This window comes from Apus apus, chromosome 3, assembly GCF_020740795.1.
Source record: "Apus apus isolate bApuApu2 chromosome 3, bApuApu2.pri.cur, whole genome shotgun sequence".
NCBI lineage: Eukaryota > Metazoa > Chordata > Aves > Apodiformes > Apodidae > Apus > Apus apus.
Window position 1 is genome coordinate 73,898,356 of NC_067284.1, and position 21,767 is coordinate 73,920,122.

At 37.4% G+C, this 21,767-nt stretch overlaps 1 protein-coding gene across 3 annotated transcripts in view; it reads right to left on the reverse strand.

Moving 5' to 3' along the window:
- The window catches only part of BABAM2 (BRISC and BRCA1 A complex member 2), a 172,982-nt gene that overhangs the window by 139,860 nt on the left and 11,355 nt on the right, over positions 1-21,767 (reverse strand). For all 3 annotated transcript variants that reach the window (XM_051614076.1, XM_051614075.1, XM_051614077.1), the window contains exon 3: positions 12,560-12,636. In XM_051614076.1, the coding sequence (XP_051470036.1) occupies positions 12,560-12,636 (77 nt within the window). The remainder of the gene's footprint in view (positions 1-12,559; positions 12,637-21,767) is intronic.

The following is a 21,767-nucleotide window of genomic DNA, read 5'->3' on the forward strand; positions in this document are numbered from 1 at the left end:
TCCTGTCTGCTTCCCTTCACCCATGTCAGGAACACATGTGAGCACAAGGTGCAGGAAAGAGTAGAGGTCCACCACTTAAAATATTCAACACAATCTACAAAAATCAATCTTTAAATTAAAAGAACAACAAAACAGGCACCAATCCTAGAGGAAACTGCATAAAATTTCATCAGGAAGTGCACCTATAATATGTAAGAGAAAATAATTACAAGACTGCCTAAACTGTAATACAACAATGAAAAACTGAGAAAAGTGCATGTTTACTACACTGGACAATTCCTGTGTCACCATAACTCAACCCTTTTCTTCATATTTACTACAATTAAAAAGTCATGTATGACTCCTTACAATAACCTCACCAATTCCAACTTACACAGCAGGCAACTCTTGAGGTTATGTGCTGAAGCAGATAGCACCTTAACACATTCTTTGAATAAGCTTTGATTCATAGCTTCAGAGGCAGAACACAACCTAGTGAAAAAGCCTGGCCTGTGACTTAGGTAGTCCAATGCTACCCTGAAGGAAAGAATTGTATGTGTTTCTGCTATGTTCTTATGTGATGCTAAGTAGTTCATTTAACACATACTTTTCACACTGCAGTCACTAGCTGCATGTTTTTCACTCTCTGCATTCCTGCTTCAACAGAGTTAAAGAAACTGTACACATAGCTACAAATCAGGTGACTAGAAGTTGCATTTCAACTACATACATACTATAGAAGGCTGCTTAGAACAAAGAAGGATCAAAACAACTTCATGTCTTAATGTTATACCTCCATGTTGGATTAGTGAAAAACTACTAGATCACAAGGTGCTCTAAGCTTAGAGTTTTGAGAATAGCAATAAACTGTATTCTCCTCTACAAGCTCCACATTAATGAGTGAAAGTCAGGAAAGCTGTGACACTAGGTGCAATGTGAAGGTTCAAGCAGGTACCAACTCATTTTTCCTCAGTGTTTTCAGTTCTAAAGCGACATCATCATATGCAGTGTTCCAAGTACGACAGTAAATTAAAATTGGCATTGAACTTCCACAGTTCAGGGCTCCGGCCAGCTGCATATCCCATGCAGTGACTCCTGCTGTGGGACAGGGCCAACAGCTGGGTGGGGTACCTTCTGCAAACCACTCAGGTGTGAAGCATGGCCACAATGACATCAGGCATGTCACCGGTGCATCTGGCCAAACCGATCTGCTACCTCTCTCACATGCTCATAGTTCTGTACTACCTTGTGTTACACCCTTCTTCCACAGAATACTAGTGGTATATCATTCCTTACCCATAGTAAGTGACCAAACACGCAGATGTTCTGGTTTTTGAAGTTTTCATGACCTTCTGATACCATAGAACTAATCAGTACAAGGAGAGAATCCAGAGTAAAAAGTAACATAGTGATATTTGGTTTCTGTTACTTGTAATGGCTTCTACTTGCCAAGGGTAAACATGTCCCCCAAGTCCCTTCAGTAAAAGTCATTTTGACACCAAATGTATCAGCATTCAAGCCAATGTGTGTTCCAAGAAATTTTTTTCTTATAGCACAGTCATTTTCCAAAAGGCTTGAAGGGCTCTCTAGGCTTCAAAATAAAACTATTACTTCAGTCCCTGTCAATCGTAAATCACAAAACACTAGTGCTAAGACTACACTCACAGCATTTCACCTAAAATCATGCAGTTGTCCTTATTTTCTAAATAAACCAGAAACATATAATGTAATGACTTAACAAGTCTCTCCTACAGTATTATAGCTTTTTCAATCAAAATGTAAACCTTAATTTATTCTGCTACAATCAAGCCTCACACAGGCTATGTAACAATAAAGACAAAAAGTTCAGAACAAAATGGTGTTTCAACTTCTAGAAAAGAGCAGGGCTTCTCTGTCATCAGTGGTTTTCAGTCTGTCAATTAAATACAGCATCTTACTACTGTAGATGACAAGATCGGACCTTAGAACAATTTTTTTCACATATTTAAACAGGAAAAAAGCATCCTCTCAGTCAGATCTTATTCTAGTAAGATCACTTCTGCCATGAATCCAAAGACATTCACCTAGTTGCTCAAAGAAAAGAAAAAAAAAACCTGTTTTTGAACCATATTAGACATTCTCTCATGTGACCCCTGGCCTCTGCAACTCTTCTGCTCCATCCTCTCCCCTCCATACATTCCTCTTATGCCTTGCTTAATTTACTGTGCTAGGACAGAAAAAATAACACCTCTGACTCTAGAAAGCTTAGGTACCAAAGAATGTGTTTGTCCTATCGGCAACTACGAGCATAAGCTGTTTTCATAAATTACATATTTTCAACAAGATACACCATTATAAAACAAGCTAAAGACTAAGGAAATTTATTCTAAATCTGAGTTTTGTTCTTGTTAAATACCACAAACCAGATTAATTAAAACTGCAGTTAACAGTTTTCTTGGCAGGATCATGATGCATAAATAAAAAATGCTCTCTAATATTAAAAGGTATTTAAACAATCACAATGGCCAATGCAACGGATTATCTAATACTTTCTAATATTCATTTCACATAAATATTAACACTAGTCTCTGCAACAAGCTTACAAAATGTAAGGTGTTAAATATTTCGAATCATCGGCCACCAGTTTGTGCTGACCTAGAGGAAATACTAATTTTTTAACAACTACTTTACCGGATACTTATATATTACCTGTGGTTTACCCTGTTCAAATATAATTGTGCTAAGGTAAACCCAACATTTTCAACCAATAAAGCCAACTGCTTACAGCTTGAGGATGGTTCCCATTCTAATTTTGAAAGCAAAACCAGCAAAAAAAAAAAAATCAATATATTCCTTCATCCTCTCCCCTTCTCACATAAATGAAACAATTACCCTTTTTGCCTTGCATCTCCAGCACTCAAGTATGTAGTTTCTCATATATTTCAACCCTGTTTGCCCTTACTCCCTTGACAGAAGGCAAATCTTGTGGCATTCTACAGCGCTATTGACCATGACCTTTCCAGTGTAAGAACAATGCAAGCAAAACCCTAACACTCAGATCACATTCATCTCATTTCTGTGGATCTACTAGCCAATAATTACTTCTGTGGAATTGTATTTCCAGTTAAATAGTACTACAGAATTTAAAATTACTTCAATAAAGTTAAAGGCATGGAGTCAAAAATAAATGTAGAAGGCAAAGGATGTACGACACATGCTTCACTTTGTTATTCAAAAGTATTACTCTCTCTTCCTTTTTTCTCCTTGGGCAAACAGCATTGAATTGTGAAATACTTTACTTTACAGGATCTCAAAGGAAAAGTTAATATGCTCCCAATAGACATAAATATAGAAATATTAATACCTAAATCTATATTTTTTTCCACACACACACACACTGTTCTCATCTATCAAAATGCTTAAGCAAGCCTAACAAAGCAATAATGATTGACTACAAGCAAGACAGGTGTAACTCTGAAACAGAGAAATTTCTTAAATCCTTACAGTAGCTCTACACTGACCTATCCTATTGTCAGTGTTTCCTCTCCTGATAACTTACTTTTTAGAGTATTTTGCTTTCTTTTTTAATCATACTGTACATTTGGTAGTACTGAAAGATGTTGTACTGGGAGTGGCACAGCATTGACAACCCTGATTACCTAAAGGCAGCAGAATTAGGAAGCAACATATCAGTTAACTTCTTAAACTCTACTTTTGACATATTTATATTCTTCAGCTTTTTCTGACCCCAAAAATTCTTAAGTCAGCACTAAATATGTAGAATAAACACGCATGTCCACTGCAGCCTGAAGTAAGACCAACCTGAATGGAATTAAGCATATGAAGGACATCAACCCATTTGGCTTTTAAGAAGCAAACAAAAAATCCAAATGCAATTTCATCACAAAATGCATCACAGATAACAGGAAACAGTGTCGATACAAGTGACCAATCCTATATGCAGAACCAGTTTTGGGAAAACAAAAAACTGTTCTTGTTGAATATTAAGATAGTAATTAGAATTATATTACTCATTTATTAAGAATGCTAACCAATCTCTTCTAGAAGTCACACAAATTGTAGACAAAAAACACTGACTGGTGCCCTCTGTAAACAATTTTTTACCTAAACCAGCCACTGTTAATTGTCTTTACGTGTGCAAAAAAGAATCAGTTATTCACTTTGATTTGCAACCTAAATACTAAGTCAGCAGTATGAAATTATTTAAATTAACTAAATGCAGACCTGCTGACTTGTCACCGGGTTTCACCCTAATGGTTTTAAGCCAAATACAGTAATACACTACCTACAGTCTCTTCTTAATTAGATAGCAGGAAAGATGCAGCTCTTGAAATGACAATACAACTTTGGTAAATGCAGAACTACTACTGGAAGACGACACTGGAATAATTTTCTTTCTGCTGTTGTGTTGCTGCTGCCAGGCTATTCTTCTCTCAAGTAGAGGATTATTAAAGCTCAGAAGTCCCTCTTAAAACCATCTGCTGAAGCAGGACTTTTGTCTACAGGGGAGGACGTCTACCCACAAATGGTGCCTGGGAATACTGTGAGACTTTTGCTCACCTGACTGTAAACAATAATCCTATTACAGTAAACCAAGTGTACCTTAAACTTTTTATAGGTTATTTAGTCTAAGTCAGAATATTCCTGAAGCTTACAGACAACAACTGGAAGCAAGAAGCCAGGATGTTTTTGAGCTTTATTTCTGACTTCACAGGAGAAACAATGTATTAGAAAACAAAAGGCAGAAAATTCAGTATAAAGACTCAAAGATATCTCTTAATAGAAAGATAATTTGAATGAAAAAAAAAAAGGTGTATGATTGTATTTTAAAAAACTCCTTTCTCTGTACCTCTGTGACACTTAAGAAGAAATTCTAGCTGCTACACTACATGCAAAGGTGCAAAGGAGACCCAGCCTCCATGAGGTTCATTCAGGTGTTTAACCAAGTTGTTTAGTATCATTTGAGATGCCTCAGGGCACATTTATGGCACCTATGACGCAAAGGTTTTCAGAGAGATCAGTGCTGTTTGGGTCAGCAGTTGAAAAGGCCAAGGAAGATACACTAGGGAACCTCAAACAGAGTTAGACAACTATATTTAGCCACGTGAAAGAAGTCCCACTTTTCCCATAAAAGAAAAAAATATACAGGAAGGATTTGCATGATGGTTATTTGATTTGTGGGCAAAGGGTTGCAAGCATGTGGGTTGGGTTTTTTTTTCTTTAACTTCAACTGACAAAAGCTGTTGTAGGGGAAAAAAAAAGGTGTAAAACTGCATACAGATAAGAAATTACATTCTATTATCAAGAGGGCTTATCTGCAAAAATGAAGTAAATGAGCTGGATCCCAAGCTGAACAAGAAGGCTGCATGACAATCCTAGTTATGTGCACCTCTGGAGCCAGGCAACTGCTTTCTCAGAAATTTTAGTACTAGAATTGAAGAGGACAAAGATGAGAACAACAGATAATAGAAGAGAAGATAAGATATTGGTAGAAATTATAGACAGGCAACGCCAGAGAAGTTATAACAGAGACACTGGGTGGGTGAGAAAAGAAAAGGTCAAAGTGAAGGACAAATACAGTGAAGCAAATGGACTGTAAAACATCACCAGTAACTGCAGCCTAAACAGAGGAAGAAAGGAGGAAAGAACTAAGTAGAAAGGGATTATGGTAATACCAATGTGTAGTCCTAACCAAAAATATTTTAAGCCTCTGTAAATCCACACTTGTACATAGATATTTGTAAGGCAACTTCCCTTGACGCACAAGTATACAATTTAAAACTTAGACCTGCAAAAACTTGTCATTTACTTGGTCAAGGGAAGCTCAGAACACATGGAGAAGTGTCAAAAAACCTGAACAATGCAAGTGAGAGGAAAGTGATTAGTTAAAAGGGAAAATTATTTTTGTAAACCTTGTATTCCGAGAATAAATATAATAAATATATATAAATATTATACTGTCTCTTGATGTTCCCAATTAGGCACACTGATTAGATAATGAAAAAGCCAACTGTGTGCTGGGCTGCATGAAAAGAAGCGTGGCCAGCAGGGCCAAGGAGGTGATTCTCCCCCTTTATTTGGCTCTAGTGAGAACTCACCTGGAATACTGTGTCCAATTTGGGAGCTCCCAACATAAGAAGGACACATTGCTCTTGGAGAAAGTCCAGAGGAGGGCCAAGAAGATGATACAAGGACTGGAGCACCTCTCCTGTGAAGACAGGCTGACTTGGAATTGTTCAGCCTAAAGAAGAGAAGGTTCCAGGGGGAACCTCATAGCAGCCTTACAATATCTGAATGGGGCTACAGGAAAGCTGGGGAGGGACTTTCTACAGTGGCTTGTAGTGAGGGGCCAAAGGGTAATGGATCAAAACTGGAAGAGGTAAGATTTAGATTGGACATTATGAGGAAATTCTTTAGTATGAGGGTGGTGAGACACTGGCACGCGTTGCCCAGGGAAGCTGTGGAAGCCCTATCCCTGGAAGTGTTCAAGGCCAGGCTGGATGGGGCTCTGAGCAACCTGATCTAGTGGGAGGTGTCCCTGTCCATGCAGTAGGGTGGGAACTAGATGATCTTTAAGGTCCCTTCCAACTCAGACCATTCTATGATTCCATGATTCTGTGAACAGGTATCCAAAGAAAGTAGATTTGTTACTCTTGCCATGTAAAACAAGACTCAGCAAAACTCCAGAAAACATTCTGCCTGGAAAAATCTTTGGTACTTTGCATGACCCAGCAAGGAGACACTTAACATACAAGTAATGGTAACACCTAAGCATAATCTGAATTACAGCAACCAAAAAGTCCTGCCCATAAGAGCCTCAACTAAACCACAAATGGTGCAAAATAACCTAATGGTGCACAGAAGACCAGCACATGCATTGCAGCAACCTAGTAATCAGAATCTTAAATCTTAGAACAGTTGTAAAATATTTTTTACAATTGTTTCCTGGCACAACAAACAAGCATTTAGCAAGCCAATTCGCAAAGCAGCTTATAAAAGGGCAACAAGGAGGTCAGGCTCTCCTCCAAATTTATCATTTTGTTTGTTTATAATCACTTCCTTAAAGTAGAAAGCCACTGGAAGACTAGATTAATTTACTAAAAGAGTTCCATCACAGGAGTAAAAGCAGATTAAATTCTGTATATTATGGGCAATATTCTTAGACTAGTTAGGCAGCAAAACTGTGATTTTTTTTTTTTCCCCCTCTAAGACCTGTAACTAAATAAGTAACTAAGAAACAGAAATCAGATGTAAAAAAAAAAAAAGAAAAAACAAAACAAACAAAAAACTAAGCTTCAAGCGAGACAAAAGAAATGTGCTTTCGGATCAAGGAAACCAAAGTGGCGGCAGTAGAACCCAGAGCTGTAATCCACTCACATAAAAACAGTGAAAATCAGACAGAAGATGAAAATACTAGAGTTCAAAAGGCAACAGAGAACAGTAGCATCACAAGGGCAACACATTGTTTAATCACCGTGAAATTCCAGATGACAGCACTCAAGGACAGAGAGGGAGGGAGGCATTAGTGCCTGAAAAAGAAAATGTAAAGAGCGCAGGCAAAAAAAAAAGAAAAAAAAAGAGTCAGTCTGTCTTAGTAGCAAGAAGCAATGAAGGCTTGAGTGAACCAGAAAACCAAAGGATTCCAGGGCTTGCTGAAACAAAATTGCAATGACCAAGGAATTGATTCTTAATGGTGTATTTTAATTATTTATATTTAATAAAGACTATTACAGCTTGTAATACTAACTGTACTTATCCTGATGATTTCTACTATGACATCTGCCTTTATGTTCTAACAAGGAAGACTGCAAGAATTACAGAACACTTCCCCTCAAAATATACTTCTCCCAGAAAGGGTAACAAACTTTACTCAGCAGGTAGGGCTGTCCAGTGTGCAATAAAGGACAGCTCTGCATACCAGAATGCTTAGAATAAGTTTTGTCCTTGAAACATAGATTCAGGCTCTTACAGGATATTACAGTCTTCTTGGAGTTAAAACTTGTATTAAAAGCTTTGAATAACTCAGATATAAAGAAAAGCACTGAGTTTAATGTAGCAGCATTGAGGACTGGATGAACTAATAAAAACAATACAGCCGTCTCAGATTTAATTGACAGTCTAGTAAGAGTAGACTCAAGTTTTCCAACCATTCTGGCCATGAAATCACAGAATTTATGGCTTCCCTTACAGAAGAAAATGTAAAAGTGTCTCTCTGAAATCACCATTAAAAAATTTCTTAAGCGTGATGGAAGACAATTAGTATGACAAACTAACACTGACGTAATATTTTCTCCAGCATAATATTGTGGGTATCTCCAAGGTCTCCAAGGTTCCCAGCTGGAACTGAGTAACTGTTCAGTATAACTTTCCAGCAGCTCAGAATACATGCAACAGTAAGCTGAACGTGACAGCTAAAAAACCTACTAAATAGCTAACTGGACCTCAAGAAAATGTATTAAAAACACCAACATGCCTTTCTTAACTCACAGGACATTTGATCTTACCAAAGGTAACACAACAATTATTTTATACTACAAGATAGTCAGCCACTGTTATTGCCTGCACATACACTTTCCCCTTTTTCAAGAAAACACTGAACTTCCTGGTCTTCTGGAAAACAGGACTGTGACTATGCAGTTATACTTCTCTAAAGTAGCATACCAAGAGTTTTCAACATATTAGGATTCATACTAGGGTATTTGTGCAGTGGCAGCGGTTATGATTGATGATATGCAAAGATCTGATCTGTTGCAAAGAGGATGTAACACAAACCACAAAGGAACTACACACTTCAGCGTGTATTTGGACCACAAAATTAAGACCATATACTGGAGATCCTGAACATTTTCAGCTAATCTTTTTATTCTGGCAGATTTTGCAACTTCCCTTTGCAGAAATATTCTGCCCTTGCAAGATAACATATCTAACAACAGCCTACAACAAAGTATCTACAAATCTCTGGTTGCACACCATGGCCATCTTCCCCTGCCATCACTACAGATCTAAAATAGACCCATATTTCAGATCAGTCCAAAATAATTAAAGCTTTCTTGAATCTGCATGTGTCACTATTGATTCCACAGCCTGTGAAACTGAATAATGCACTGCATTTTCAAACATTTAATGCTGAAAGGTGAAATATTATTATTACTTTAATTCACTGCTATTATTAGATACCTCTGGAAAAGATAGCACTTGTTTACACCACTTTCAGTTGGTCATGCTAGAACATATGCCATGGTTAAAATGTCTGGTTTGGATTTTGCAAAGGTGTGGAGGAACGGTAGCATTATATCTGTTTTGTTTAATTACTTATGTGATATTCAAAAAACAAGAACTTCAGGAGAAAAAAAAAAGGGAAGAAGATGATTTCTCAATATTGAAATTTAGTGCACAGTCCATAATCATATTTCTAGGTACTTTACCTGGACTACAGTCATTTAGTGTATTGGTATAGTCTGCATGCTTACATCCTTGCATATAGGCATTCTAATCTATTGATTTTCCTTTAAGAATCAGGAACAATTCCAGTTTCTACTTAAAAAAAACTGAAGACTTAAAGCTCTCGTAATGATATTGTCCTGTATGGTGGTAACGAGAGAGTTACTACACAAGACATAGAACATATTAAACAGGACAGTATGATACCATTCTCTAAGCTAATGTCATCCATTTCACTGCACTTTGATCATGATCATCAAACAAGTCTAAAGTAGAATCTACTACACATAGCAGGACACATGAAGCCTCAACAGGTTGAGTGTGCTACAAAACTTAATTTTTTTCAAAAAATTTTAAATAAGGACAATAATTCTACTTGGTAGCATAGCTGTCTTCATATAATATAGCTGTCACTTAATGAAAATTCTGAATAAATGCATAGCCACATTTTTTTTTCTTAGAATAATTGCTAGCTATGACTTACTATTCCATTTTTGTCTTTTAGAAAAGAATTATAAGTAAGCCTCCTGAGCCATCATTTTGTACCTTTAGAACAGATAAAATAATCTCAGTACACTGATACATGAGCCTAGCTCCTCTCTCAAACACATAAGCAAACTGCCAGACCAACTTCTGGTAAAGACAACTTTCCTTACAAGTACCAAATGCAAGCTTTCAAGTACCTCTAATAAGAAGATTTTAAATGAGTGGACTTCTGTTCATAATGGTCAAGGGTTTCCAGTGCACTACATAATGACAAGAATTACTACAGAAGGAACACAACAACATTCTTAATATTTAAAATATCTTAAAAGAGGTGTAGCATGTGCATGATGCAGTGAAAACCAGTATTATCAAAGCAGTGTGTGTTTTAAATGTTTAACATTTCTGTTCACACCAGGAACTTGCTCCTCCAGGTAGCCCATTTTCACTCACAGGACAGCTGAGGTTGGATAGCACCTCTGGAGACTGCCTAGTTCAATCCCTCAACTCAGAGAAGGGTCAACAAGGGCACACCGCTAAGGGTCATGTCCAGTTGGGTTTTGAGTATCTCCAAAGAGGGAGATACACAAGCTCTGAATGCAACCACTTCCACTGGTTGACCATCCTTCAAAAAAGTTTTTCTACTACACTTAAATAGAATTTTTTGCATTTTGATTTGTGACCATTTCCCTGTAGTGACCACCACTGAGAAGAGCCTCGCTCCATCTTCTTCATTAATTCCATCAGGTATTCATACACATTGATAAGATTTGCCCTGAGTCTTTTCTTCTTGACAAGCCCCAGCTCCCCCATCCTCTCCAGTCCCTCAATCATCTTTGTAGTCTTTTGTTGGATTAATTCCAATATGTCCAGGGCTTTCTGATACTAGGGAGACCAGAACAGGACACAGTACTCCAGATGTGATTTCCCCAGTGCTGCCCTAAATCTAAAACTACTAAGTTTTAAATTTTACTTCATCTGATTTTCTTCATTCTCTCCCATATTTCAGTTGTTAAAAAACAACACAGCTTTCCCGTTTTTCATACCCAGATTACCAGCAACTCAGGTGTTTAGAAGACCATTTTGTACCTTCTAAAAACATACAAAAGCAAAATTTATTCTAATCCTTTGAACCAAAACACATCAAATTAGCCAGCTATTTACAGATTCTTCAAAAATAAGGATTATTTAACTACGCCACTAAATCAGGAAAACCAGTCACCTTTCTGTAATCTAGTCAATTATACCAGTTACTGTTTAGAAATATCTAATAAAACAAAAGACTCCTGATATTGGAGAACGTTCTGCTTTGGTGGGTTTTTTGGTAGCAGGGGAAGGAGCTGGGAAGCTCCCCCTGCTCCAAACGCAGCCAAGGAGCCATTAGAAGGACAACAGATGCGCCTCAGCGATTAACGTAAGAAAGAACTGCTATTAACACCTGAGCAGAGAAGCACTTAAGAGCTGTGTGGTGGAAGCAGATCAGTGCTGGTGGTTGGTGAGGAAGAAGGGGAAGAAGGTGCCCAAGCATAAGTTTCCCTGCAACCCATGCCGAGATGGCAGCTGTCCCCCTGCACTCATGGAGAAACGTGGTGGAACATTCCCTGAAGGTGCCAAGAGGAGTGAACCTGGCCAGTGGACTTGGATTTTGTGGCTTGTGGATTTGTTGGCTGTGGACTCTGATTATGCAGCTTTGGAAGACCCCGGCACCAGGGGACTTTGTTCCCTAAGCAGCCCATGACTCTGTGGGAAGCCCAGGCTGGATCAGTTCTGGACCTCGTGGGAAGGACTCATGAAGGAGAGGTTCGTGGAGGACTCTCTCCCATGGGAGCGACCCCATGGGGAAGCAGGGAAGGACTGTAAGGAATCCTTCTTCCTGAGGAGGAAGGAACAGCAGGAACTACCAGCCTGTGAAGGGACCCTAAACCCCATGCCCTGTCCCCCTGTGCTGCTGGGGTGAAGGAGGGAGAGAAATTGGGAACAAAGTAATTTGGGCCCAAGAAGAAGGACAGGGTGGGGTAACATATGTAAGCACTGCTCTGTGTGTTGCCTGTGTCCTGTTTGCATCTGATTAGTGTGAAATTAAATTATTATTTTTTCCCCAACTTGAGTCTGTTTTGCCCATGACCTTAATCAGTGAAGAACCCTCCCTGTCCTTTGTCTCAACCCAGGAGCTTTGTGCTCCTCATCTTAGAGTAAGTGTGTGCGCATGTGTGGGGGGGAGTTGAGTGAGCAGCCATGGGGCTGTTTCTTTGTTGCTGTGTTGGGCCCAAAACATGACAGAGCATAATAAACAAGTCTTCCTAAACAAGATAAAAAGGAACAACACAAAGCATATACAAATCATAAGTGAGTCTTAAAATGGTAATGATATTGTCTTAGTTACAACATTTTGTTAGAAATATGGGGGAGATTTGTGTCTTTCAGCTTTTAGGACTTGTTTTCAAATTTGTAATAACAAGGAAGGTTGTAAGCTTATCTTAAAAATTAGGTTTTGTTACAGTTGTGTGTTCTTTGAGCTGAAGCTCTTAAAAAACCCCAACAACCACAGGTATCTCAAAACAAAAAATGAGTTACACACACTGGAAAACTTAATGTGATCTAGAACACTGTTATTGAAAGACAGGCCAAAACGTAACAGCAATAGTTTTTCACTTACATTTGAGTGTTTCTCCAGCATAAGGGATATGTAGCTTGAACCGATCACAGCTAGGTCCAGGGGTCAAGGATGTACAGCTAAAAATGAAGATAAGAGAAGAATGTGCTAAGCAGTTACAGATCATAGCAGATGCTTCACATTACGCTACAGGGTACAAATGACTGACATAGCAAAGATTACGTAAATACCAGAAATACTCATCCTCACCATTGTAAGAAAAGGCAGGAAAGATGCATAAGGCACATTCTCTTTTGATTTGCAGTTCCCACAACATCATGAGAAATTTTAGGATCCAGCTATCACCTTTCCCATTTCAACACAGGAAATACACACACAAAATGCCCTGGTTTCAGAGTGCTATTAGAGTAATATCAATTAGTCAAAACCATAAAATTATCTACTTTGTATACAATTTTGCAGGTGACAACTCTTTACCTATGCCACAATAACATGGTTACGTCCTCCACATGTCTCCCATGAAGATACCTGGGATGTAACTTAGTTTTAATACATCAACAGTCATTTTTACTTTTAACTTTCCCTTGTGGAAAAAGTCTCACAGGAAGCCTCCACGTGAGCAAGTTTCAGAATCAGGCATTTGAGCCTATGACAACTAAGCATGTAAGTACATGATTTGTGACTATTTCTTATCTCCTGTTTATCTAGAACACTGGAGCAGCAGCTGGGTCTCACAGTGATGAGCAAGTGTTTAATAAACACAACAGTCACTGAAAAAATGTTTCCCAGAGATTACAAACTTTTTCACACCTTTTAAGTAATATACCAAAATCTTTGCATAGCAAAGAATCAATAATCTCAGCTGCAAAAGGATAAGCAGCAACACAGGAATGGTCCCTAGAGTTCTCACCACTGTGGGCTGGTGGGCATATGACAGGTTCCAGCAGCAAAAATACTGGAAACCTTTAGTAGTTTCCATATCTAGGGATCCTAATAGCCCAGAAGTCTTCTTGCCAGCCTAATATAATTGAGAATTATTTATAGCCCAGCACAAGAGCTACACTTGTTGCAAGCCACTTAAAACTCAAAGCTAATGTCTGATCAGCTCAAGACAAAACAAACAGTGAAAAGGCAGACAAAAGTAAAATAACCTGCCTAAGCTTGTATTTCAAATCACTGGTAGAGCTGTAATAGAAACCACTAACAAAATAATAAAACAAAATACATGCTTACTGGGCCATAAACACAGCCAAAAACAAAAGGTAGAAAGGTAGCTAAGCCAGAATGCACAAAAATTTGGATCCTACCTTATCAGAACTATACAACACAGTAATTCCTGCAGCTCTATCTGTCTTACAGCAAAAGAGGCATCATGGCAAATGAGGTAATGTTAATTCTCACTAACACATTCAAAATGCTTCAGAGAGCTGGCTCTATAATCTCTTTTCTCTTTCAAAGTTAAGGAAACCACGTGAACTACCTTCAGATTCTTTTAATGCAGTGAGTTACATTTACTATTTAATCAAATTTGTGCCCGTAGCTTCATCACAAAGATTGAGCCACATTACTACAGATCAATCAAATAAAATGAAGTTTCCACAAAAATACCAGAAAACATAAGCAAACCACTTATGTGCACCTAGAATCTAAGACAGAGAGAACTGACAGCCTACACTGGCCCAACAAGAATATACTGCATTTTTAAAGTATCATTACAGAAATTAGGTAACTGTCCTTGCAAGTAAGAACAAAGCAACACATGTTCCTTCTTCACTTTAGGAAGTGTTTTGCAGTGTCTTGTGAGAGCACTATGCAAGACAATCTACAGCGACATTAATTCAGCCACAACTACTATCAGATGTGTGCAGATTTGACTAAAGTTTCAGAAAAGATTCACATCTTGCTTCATCCAGGAAGAAGGCACTGACTGGGTTTTCTTCTAGTAGAATACTACTTCACATTTCATTGAAAGACTGATGATGCAAAAGAGATAATGAGCATGACAGCAAACGCAACATGCTGGCTGACAGGACCCGGGCTGAAAAATGTTCTGATTTAACAGTCTATACTACTTCTTTTTGAATTAAGTATAGGTAGGGCTTAGCAAAAATGGTATCACAACCCTCACTGGGAGTAAAATTGGGGTCTGCTTGAGAATATTAAAGAATGGAGGTCCAGTGCATAAGAAACAAGAGAATATAATTGCTTCAAAGATGCGGGTTTTTAGTAGGTGAGAACAGCACAACAGGAGTGCCCATTTTGGGCTGTTTTAGTGACTTAATTTAAGTGGATTAATTTAAAAGCTATAGGTATGAGAGTATTATTATCTACTTTCAAGTAATTTCTAAGGCTTACATCACATGTAAGTCAACTCTAGGAAGCATACCAAGAAAAGCAACATAAAAAATTATTTTAAGTTCTAAAATATCTCTGCAACATCAGTTAATATTTAATGGAAGTTTCTTTCAAAGTATCACAAAGTCACATTCTCAAATACCATAAAAATAACATTGTTGTTAGCTTTTCAACAGACATAAAAAACTGTGATCCTGCAAATACCCTACAATCTTTTCTTTCAGCACAATGGGCCATTTGGAAATACTTAAAGTATAATATTCTTAAACATTAAAAGTCTGATTTAATGGTAAATGTCCCTAAAAGCAATACTAAGTATTTTTCCTAGATTATTATACCATACAAGAGATGTTCTTAATGTTACTGTTGTAGAAGAGATGGAAAGTAACAGTATCCAGACTTTTTTTCCTCCCAAATTACTCTAGCTAGGCTGCACAAGAGACCTCAATAACTGCAACACACTGAGCAACCAAGCAAAAATACATTCAGCTGAAGGGAGGCAGTTACTTTTCAGTATGAACAGTAGAAGCACAAAGCTCCTAATGCAAATCAAAACTTTAGTAGATCTAGAAGTGTGTGTGCGATCTTACTTTGTCAGAAAGCCACAGATAATGGCCTGGCTACAGACATCTCAACACACAGAACCTCTCATAACTACAAACACGCCCAACCCAGAAGCACGGCCTCTATATGCTCCAAAATGTAAGATTTTACATTTGCTGATCCTTTACTTGACATTGGCCACACAAAAGTCACATTAAATAGGAGTAACTTGTAGCAAGGTCTTTTAATTTTATTTTTTTTTGGTCCTATCTCCACAGGGAATTAACAGAACCGTAACATCTGCTGTTGAAAATTAATTTCAGAAGCTGACTGAATGTCATGATGAACTGATGTCCTATCTCCTTCTTTATTAATGGAAAAAAAACACTACATTGCTTTGCATGTCTTCATTGAAATAGTCAATACTTTACATAAGGAAGACTTGGAAGCATGAATCAACGCTTTGATGCTCAGGGCAGTGATATGAGTTCTTCATAAGATGATTAATGCTGTATCACAAGAACTCCTGCAATAGTTTCCCTACTAAAATATCAAAGAATCATCAATTTAACAAACATCCAGGAAAAAGGAACATCCTTGAATCACTTAAAATCATGCTGCCCTATTCAAAGGAGCTGTGCTGAGACCTACAGTTGGAATCTGGTAGATGGAATTGAGTATGCAAGAAACCACAGCTGAATAGAAAATTCTTCTCTTTCTCAGCAGATTTTAGCTGAATTCCTTGAGCAAATACTGCAGATTAAACTAGAGCTGTGATCTACATTCCAAGTAGGAGAGACAAGTAGAACACCCCTTTGTTGAATGTTTGATGCATCTTGCCATTCGTATTGTCTGTGACCTGTTGTGAAAAGGTTTCTTTCACAGTAAATAAAACACAAACCTGTGCAGAAAGACAGTTTCAGTTGAGCTTAACACCAAGGTTTTCTCTTACATCAATGTATTTGTAACGGACCATTCTCAAGAACTGACTCTTCTGTTTTCAGCTAAAATTATTCCCTTCCCTTCTGAGTCAATGTGATATTATATAGGATTGAAACCATGTTGATAAGAAGGACTGTGTTAGCCCTAGATTTCAACTTGGTTTTCCTATTAACTAGTCTTCTACAACCATCACTTGAAAGTATTCCCAAGATAAGAAGTATTAAATTTTTTGGGCTCTGGTAAAATCTTATTCAAATGTAAGCCTGTACCAGCTGAAGGTCATATAAAGACACTTTTCAGGAAAATGGAGGTCAAGTTCCTTTCATAATACAAGAGGCTAAAGAAAAAAAATGTAGTAACGATAAGACACAATTCAGTCAGGGGTTAAGAGGCTGAAGGTTTTGTCAGCAAGAGTCAGATACAATTCAGAGGCAAAGACAGGTAAATTCTCTGTTACTAATAAGAGGCAGCAAACTCAATATTCCACCCAAAAATCTTAATGTGGCATCTGCTAAGAAAAACACCTTAATGTTAAAATCAGTTAGAACAGCCTTTGTTGATGCCTTTAGATTCTTTTTTCCTCCCATTTTTGTAGATGGAAATCTGCTCTAATGTTCCTTGAAGACACAATATTTCATCCCATTTAATTAAGACTTAATTGCAGAATTAACAACAGATGGGTAAGTCATCTACAGAGGCATTAAGAATAATTAAAAGTGTATGGATGGAGGAGGAGAATAGAAGGAAGGCCAGCAGGTGACAGGTTTTTTGCAAAGATCAGGAAACAGAAAAATGGTGAAAAATCACATTTTAGAGAGCTGACATTGATGGTGAAAACCTGCATCTTACTGCAGCTCCCTGTAGCAGTGTACAAGGATTTATATGCTCCCAGAGGCCTGCAAATACACAAGGAGAGTATTGAGCAGCTGCTGCTGAAAACCAACAGATCCAACCAAAATTCTGTCAATCAGGCAAAATTTGAAAAGGGAGAGATAGTCCAGTCAATCAATTTTCATCTTCAGCTCCTCTTCTTTATACAGCTGATTCTCCTTTACATACATATGTACATTTTCTTGTATGAACATCATGGTACTAACTGGAACTTTTAGGAAGGAGTGGGATGCTGGACAGAACACACACCCTAGGAAATAAACCCCTCATTTTCATCCTGCACCCACATGCAGATTTGCAATTTTTTAAAAGTTCAAATAACTATTTAAAATTAATTAAATTGCCAGCAACCTGCTTTCATTAGAAACAGTATACACAAACATCTAATGACTACTGTCATTAGTAAAAAAATATAGCAGCTACACGTTAACAAATAATGTAGATTTACTTAATATGAGTGACAGTTTGCCAAAGCAGATGTTGTAGGTGGGGAGAATTCTGGGCTTGCTTCTAGAACTGCAGATCTCCTCCTCATCTGCCCCAACCTTGTGGCAAGTGTGCAATCTCCTGCAATGTCCCAAAGTACAGCTGCCTCTCATGGAGGCAGATCTTCAGCCCAGCCTCTATGAGGGAAACAGAGGAAGTAAACATATATATATTTTGCAGTAATCTCAGAGAACTTCCACATTAAATGAAAGGACATACAAGCACCACAACTGTGATTTTTTTTATTTTTTTTTTAGCATTACAAACTCCCTGTTCAGGTAATCTAGGAAGGCTGATTTTACAACAGTACTTCTCCAGTCACAATAGCAAGATGGGTTGGAAAACGCCACCACCAAAAGGAATATGAAGACAAAGCTGATAACTGGCACCAAATCTAAAGTTCTTGCAAGTGTACTTGAAAAAACAGCTTTGAAGAACAGACTATCTCAACATTTCCATTTGTAAAATCCCTACACTTTAGGGTGCAAACTTATTATTATTAGGGCACAAGGATCTAATTATGATACAAATTAATACAAATTAACAACTGACTAAGGAAGGTTTTCAACAAAATATTCTTTAGAAACATCTTTTACAATAAAACCAATTACCTTTGTAAGAAAGATCTTTTATGTATACACAGTAATTGCCTGTAACTCCCTTCAAAAACTACACATGGTACAAATGCTCCATGAACAAATACAATGGAAACTTGAATGAAGGAGTGACTGAAAAATTAACAGAAACAAAAAAATTGAAATGGAATAACACTTGTAATGCACACTCCAGTAGACAATGCTTTGGCTAATCAACTACTGAATTCACAGAATCATAAACCACCTTTCTGTCACACATTCGGACAAGGAAAATAAATTAATTATACTGTAAGACCAGCTATACCACAAATCCTTGGAATTTATCAGCAAAGTTTTAGAGTATGCAGGAGTGGCAGATACATCCTTTGGATTTACTCATCTCCCTCCCCTCCTGTCAGGGGATCCTGAACAAGGTTCAAAGTCCTGTTTCATATTTTCACAACTGACATTTGCTCATATATTACTTTGTAACGAGTTAAAACCTAATAATCCCTCATGTTCTACTGCTCATTAATGTTAATTTCATTTCTGAAGAAAAAAAAAATCAGACAAGGAACATTTTTGCTTTTAGATTACTCTAAAAAAGAACCATTCTTCACCAAGTATGAAATTACAACCTGCTACCTGGAGTTTTAGATACTTTTGTTGTTCACAGAAAGAGCACACATACAGGAAGTCACAAAAGCTAAGCTATTATGAATATAAGGTAAAGTAAGGCATTTAGCATTGTTCCAAATAGTGCCTGTAGTAGCCATAAAGACTCTCAAGTTATTTACTAAGTTATTTATTTCATACCATAGAACTGGTCAGTTTATTTGGAAAATGCAATGAATTGGTATCAGAAAAAAAACCCAATAAGGACTAGAGGCATAGTCCATGTATATATATTTCCCCCCTTTAACCAACTAACTAAACAGTATTAGGAGGAGTCCAGTGATCCTGTGTCTTTCGACATTTTCTTTTACAGTTTTCTTCTAATTGCAGATTCTTAGAGCTTTTTGGTAACAGATCTCTAATTATTTTATTTCTTAATCTTATAAACTCTCAGAAGTAATTTGTATCATACAATGGCTACAAATTTGGTTCGCTGGATATGGAAGTTAGAACAGGCAAAGATCACCAAATCTTGAACATAACTCCAAAGCTCTCAGTTGCACATACATTGAAAATTGTATATAATCATATATAAACCTACAGAACTAAAGATATAGCAGAAAACCTATGAGAAGATGACATACAAATTAATTATTTTGCATTATTTTAGATTAATTATTTAGATTTAGATTAACATTAAAGATATGCAATAGACTGAAAAGACAGGAAAATTCTAATCTTACACAAAATTACAACAGATCATCCTGGGGAGCCACACTGGCAGAAAATAAGTCACATACAGCTGTATGTTACATTTTCTCCAGGAAGTCTGGTTCAAGAACCTCTCACCTCTTCCTCTCACAAAAAGTTCATAACCACCTCAACTGTGCTAATAGCATTTTCAAGGCTACACCATAAAGCATTAAATTAGTCATCACTCACCCCATGGCCACATCTAACTACACCTAAAGAATGCAGTTCTGTGTACCCTCTTCTTGGTGACAGTTTAAAAAATCCTCCTCTCCCCTGCAAATACTTGTTCTTGCTCTCACAATTCCGTTCAGTGTTTTTTTCCCAGCATCATGGTAGAAGCTAGACCTAGTCCACCCTTTACCAGTCTCATAGGCACAGAAGAACAACCAGGACTTCCTGCAAGGATGAAACTATTTATGAGCAGAGTCACTTTTGATCCCAGTGAAGAGAGCTCAGATTACCCCAAGTTCCCGTAACTCAGCATCTTAAACACACAACAACTGCCATGACCTGTCTTTATGCTACTTTCAACACCTCACTCACACCCTCAAGTTCTCCCTCCTTCTTCACCTATCTAAGAAAACTTTATTTTGTTTGTGTTCAACAGGTTAAAACTAAAATATCAAATCACATGGAACAGATTATACCACTTGAAATCTCAAAGGAAATTTTTTAAGTGTCTTCATTGCCTGTAAATGGCTTGCAGTTGGCCTGAAATAATAACACTTTTATAGGGTTTAAGTTAAGGCTTACAATAAAGATTTACGGCAGCCTGAAAAACAGGACAGCTAGTCAACTATCTATTAGCTCAGAAAACTCTCATTGCAGAATCATTCTTAACAAAGAATATGAAACATATTATTATTCACCTGCAATAACAACAAAATCCATGGCTGAAGTGCAAAACACCTGTAAACCAACTCTTACTCAAGAGATTAAGACCAATTTACTCAAGAGACTGAGAAGAAGAGGCAGAAAACAAAGAAAAAATAATGTAAAGTAGGAGACATTTTGAAAGGTCACTGGTAACCCTAACTATAAATAAGCATAATCCAAACAAGTTTTTCTGTTGAACAAGAAACTGACCATCCAAGCCAGCGCAACAGAATCTGTTGAATTTTTGCTTTAAAAATATTATTTCAGTGATGCATAGGAATCTGTTGGGGTTTTTTAGGAAGATATAATTTTAGAGGTTTTTACATTTGGCTTTTATTTTCTCTTCTCCATAATGGAATGCTGTAATTTCCTTTATTGGGATTCATTAGCCTGGAGATGAGAAGGCTGAGAGGAAACCTTATCAATGTATACAAGTACCTAAAGGGTGGGTGCAAGGAAGGTGGAGACAGGCTCTTCTGAGTAGTTCTGAGTGTCAGAACGAGGGGCAACAGGCACAAGCTGGAACACAGAAAGTTCCATTAAACATAAGAACAAAACTTCTTTACAATGAGAGCGACAAGGCACTGGAACAGGTTGCCCAGGGAGGTTGTGGAGTGTCCATCTCTGGAGATATTCAAAACCCATCTGGATGCAGTGCTGTGTAAAGTACTCTAGGTTATCCTACTTCACTGGGAGAGTTGGACTAGATGATCTGTAGAGGTCCCTTCCAACTCTAACAATTCTGTGATTCTGTAATTTCATTTGGATTCTTTTATCTTGCAATAGTAAAAATACTCAGTCCTAGTGGTTTAATCTCATTTTTTCAGCCATATACCACAGATTACAAATAAAAGAACCTGTGGCTTACACTGTGGAGTGGTTTGCCTCAGACATACCCATTCCTTTCTCTCTGGAAAGACAAAATATATATGTTCCCTTTTAACAACTTCTACTTTTCCATTAATTACTTAGAAGGTTTACCTTTTTACCTGAAGGACTGAATTAAGTATCTTCAATAAAAATATAAATTTCAAGCACAAATGAAACTCTGTTCACTTATACATACAGCTCTACATAGTCTTTTCAGGTGCTCATTTCCAGCTAGATAATAGTTGCTTCAAGGTATGTCTACACTGTGCAGTGCCAAGTAAACACTTAATCTAAGTTTATCAAGAAACAGATTAAAATAGCTCAGGGATAGAACTGCATTTGTG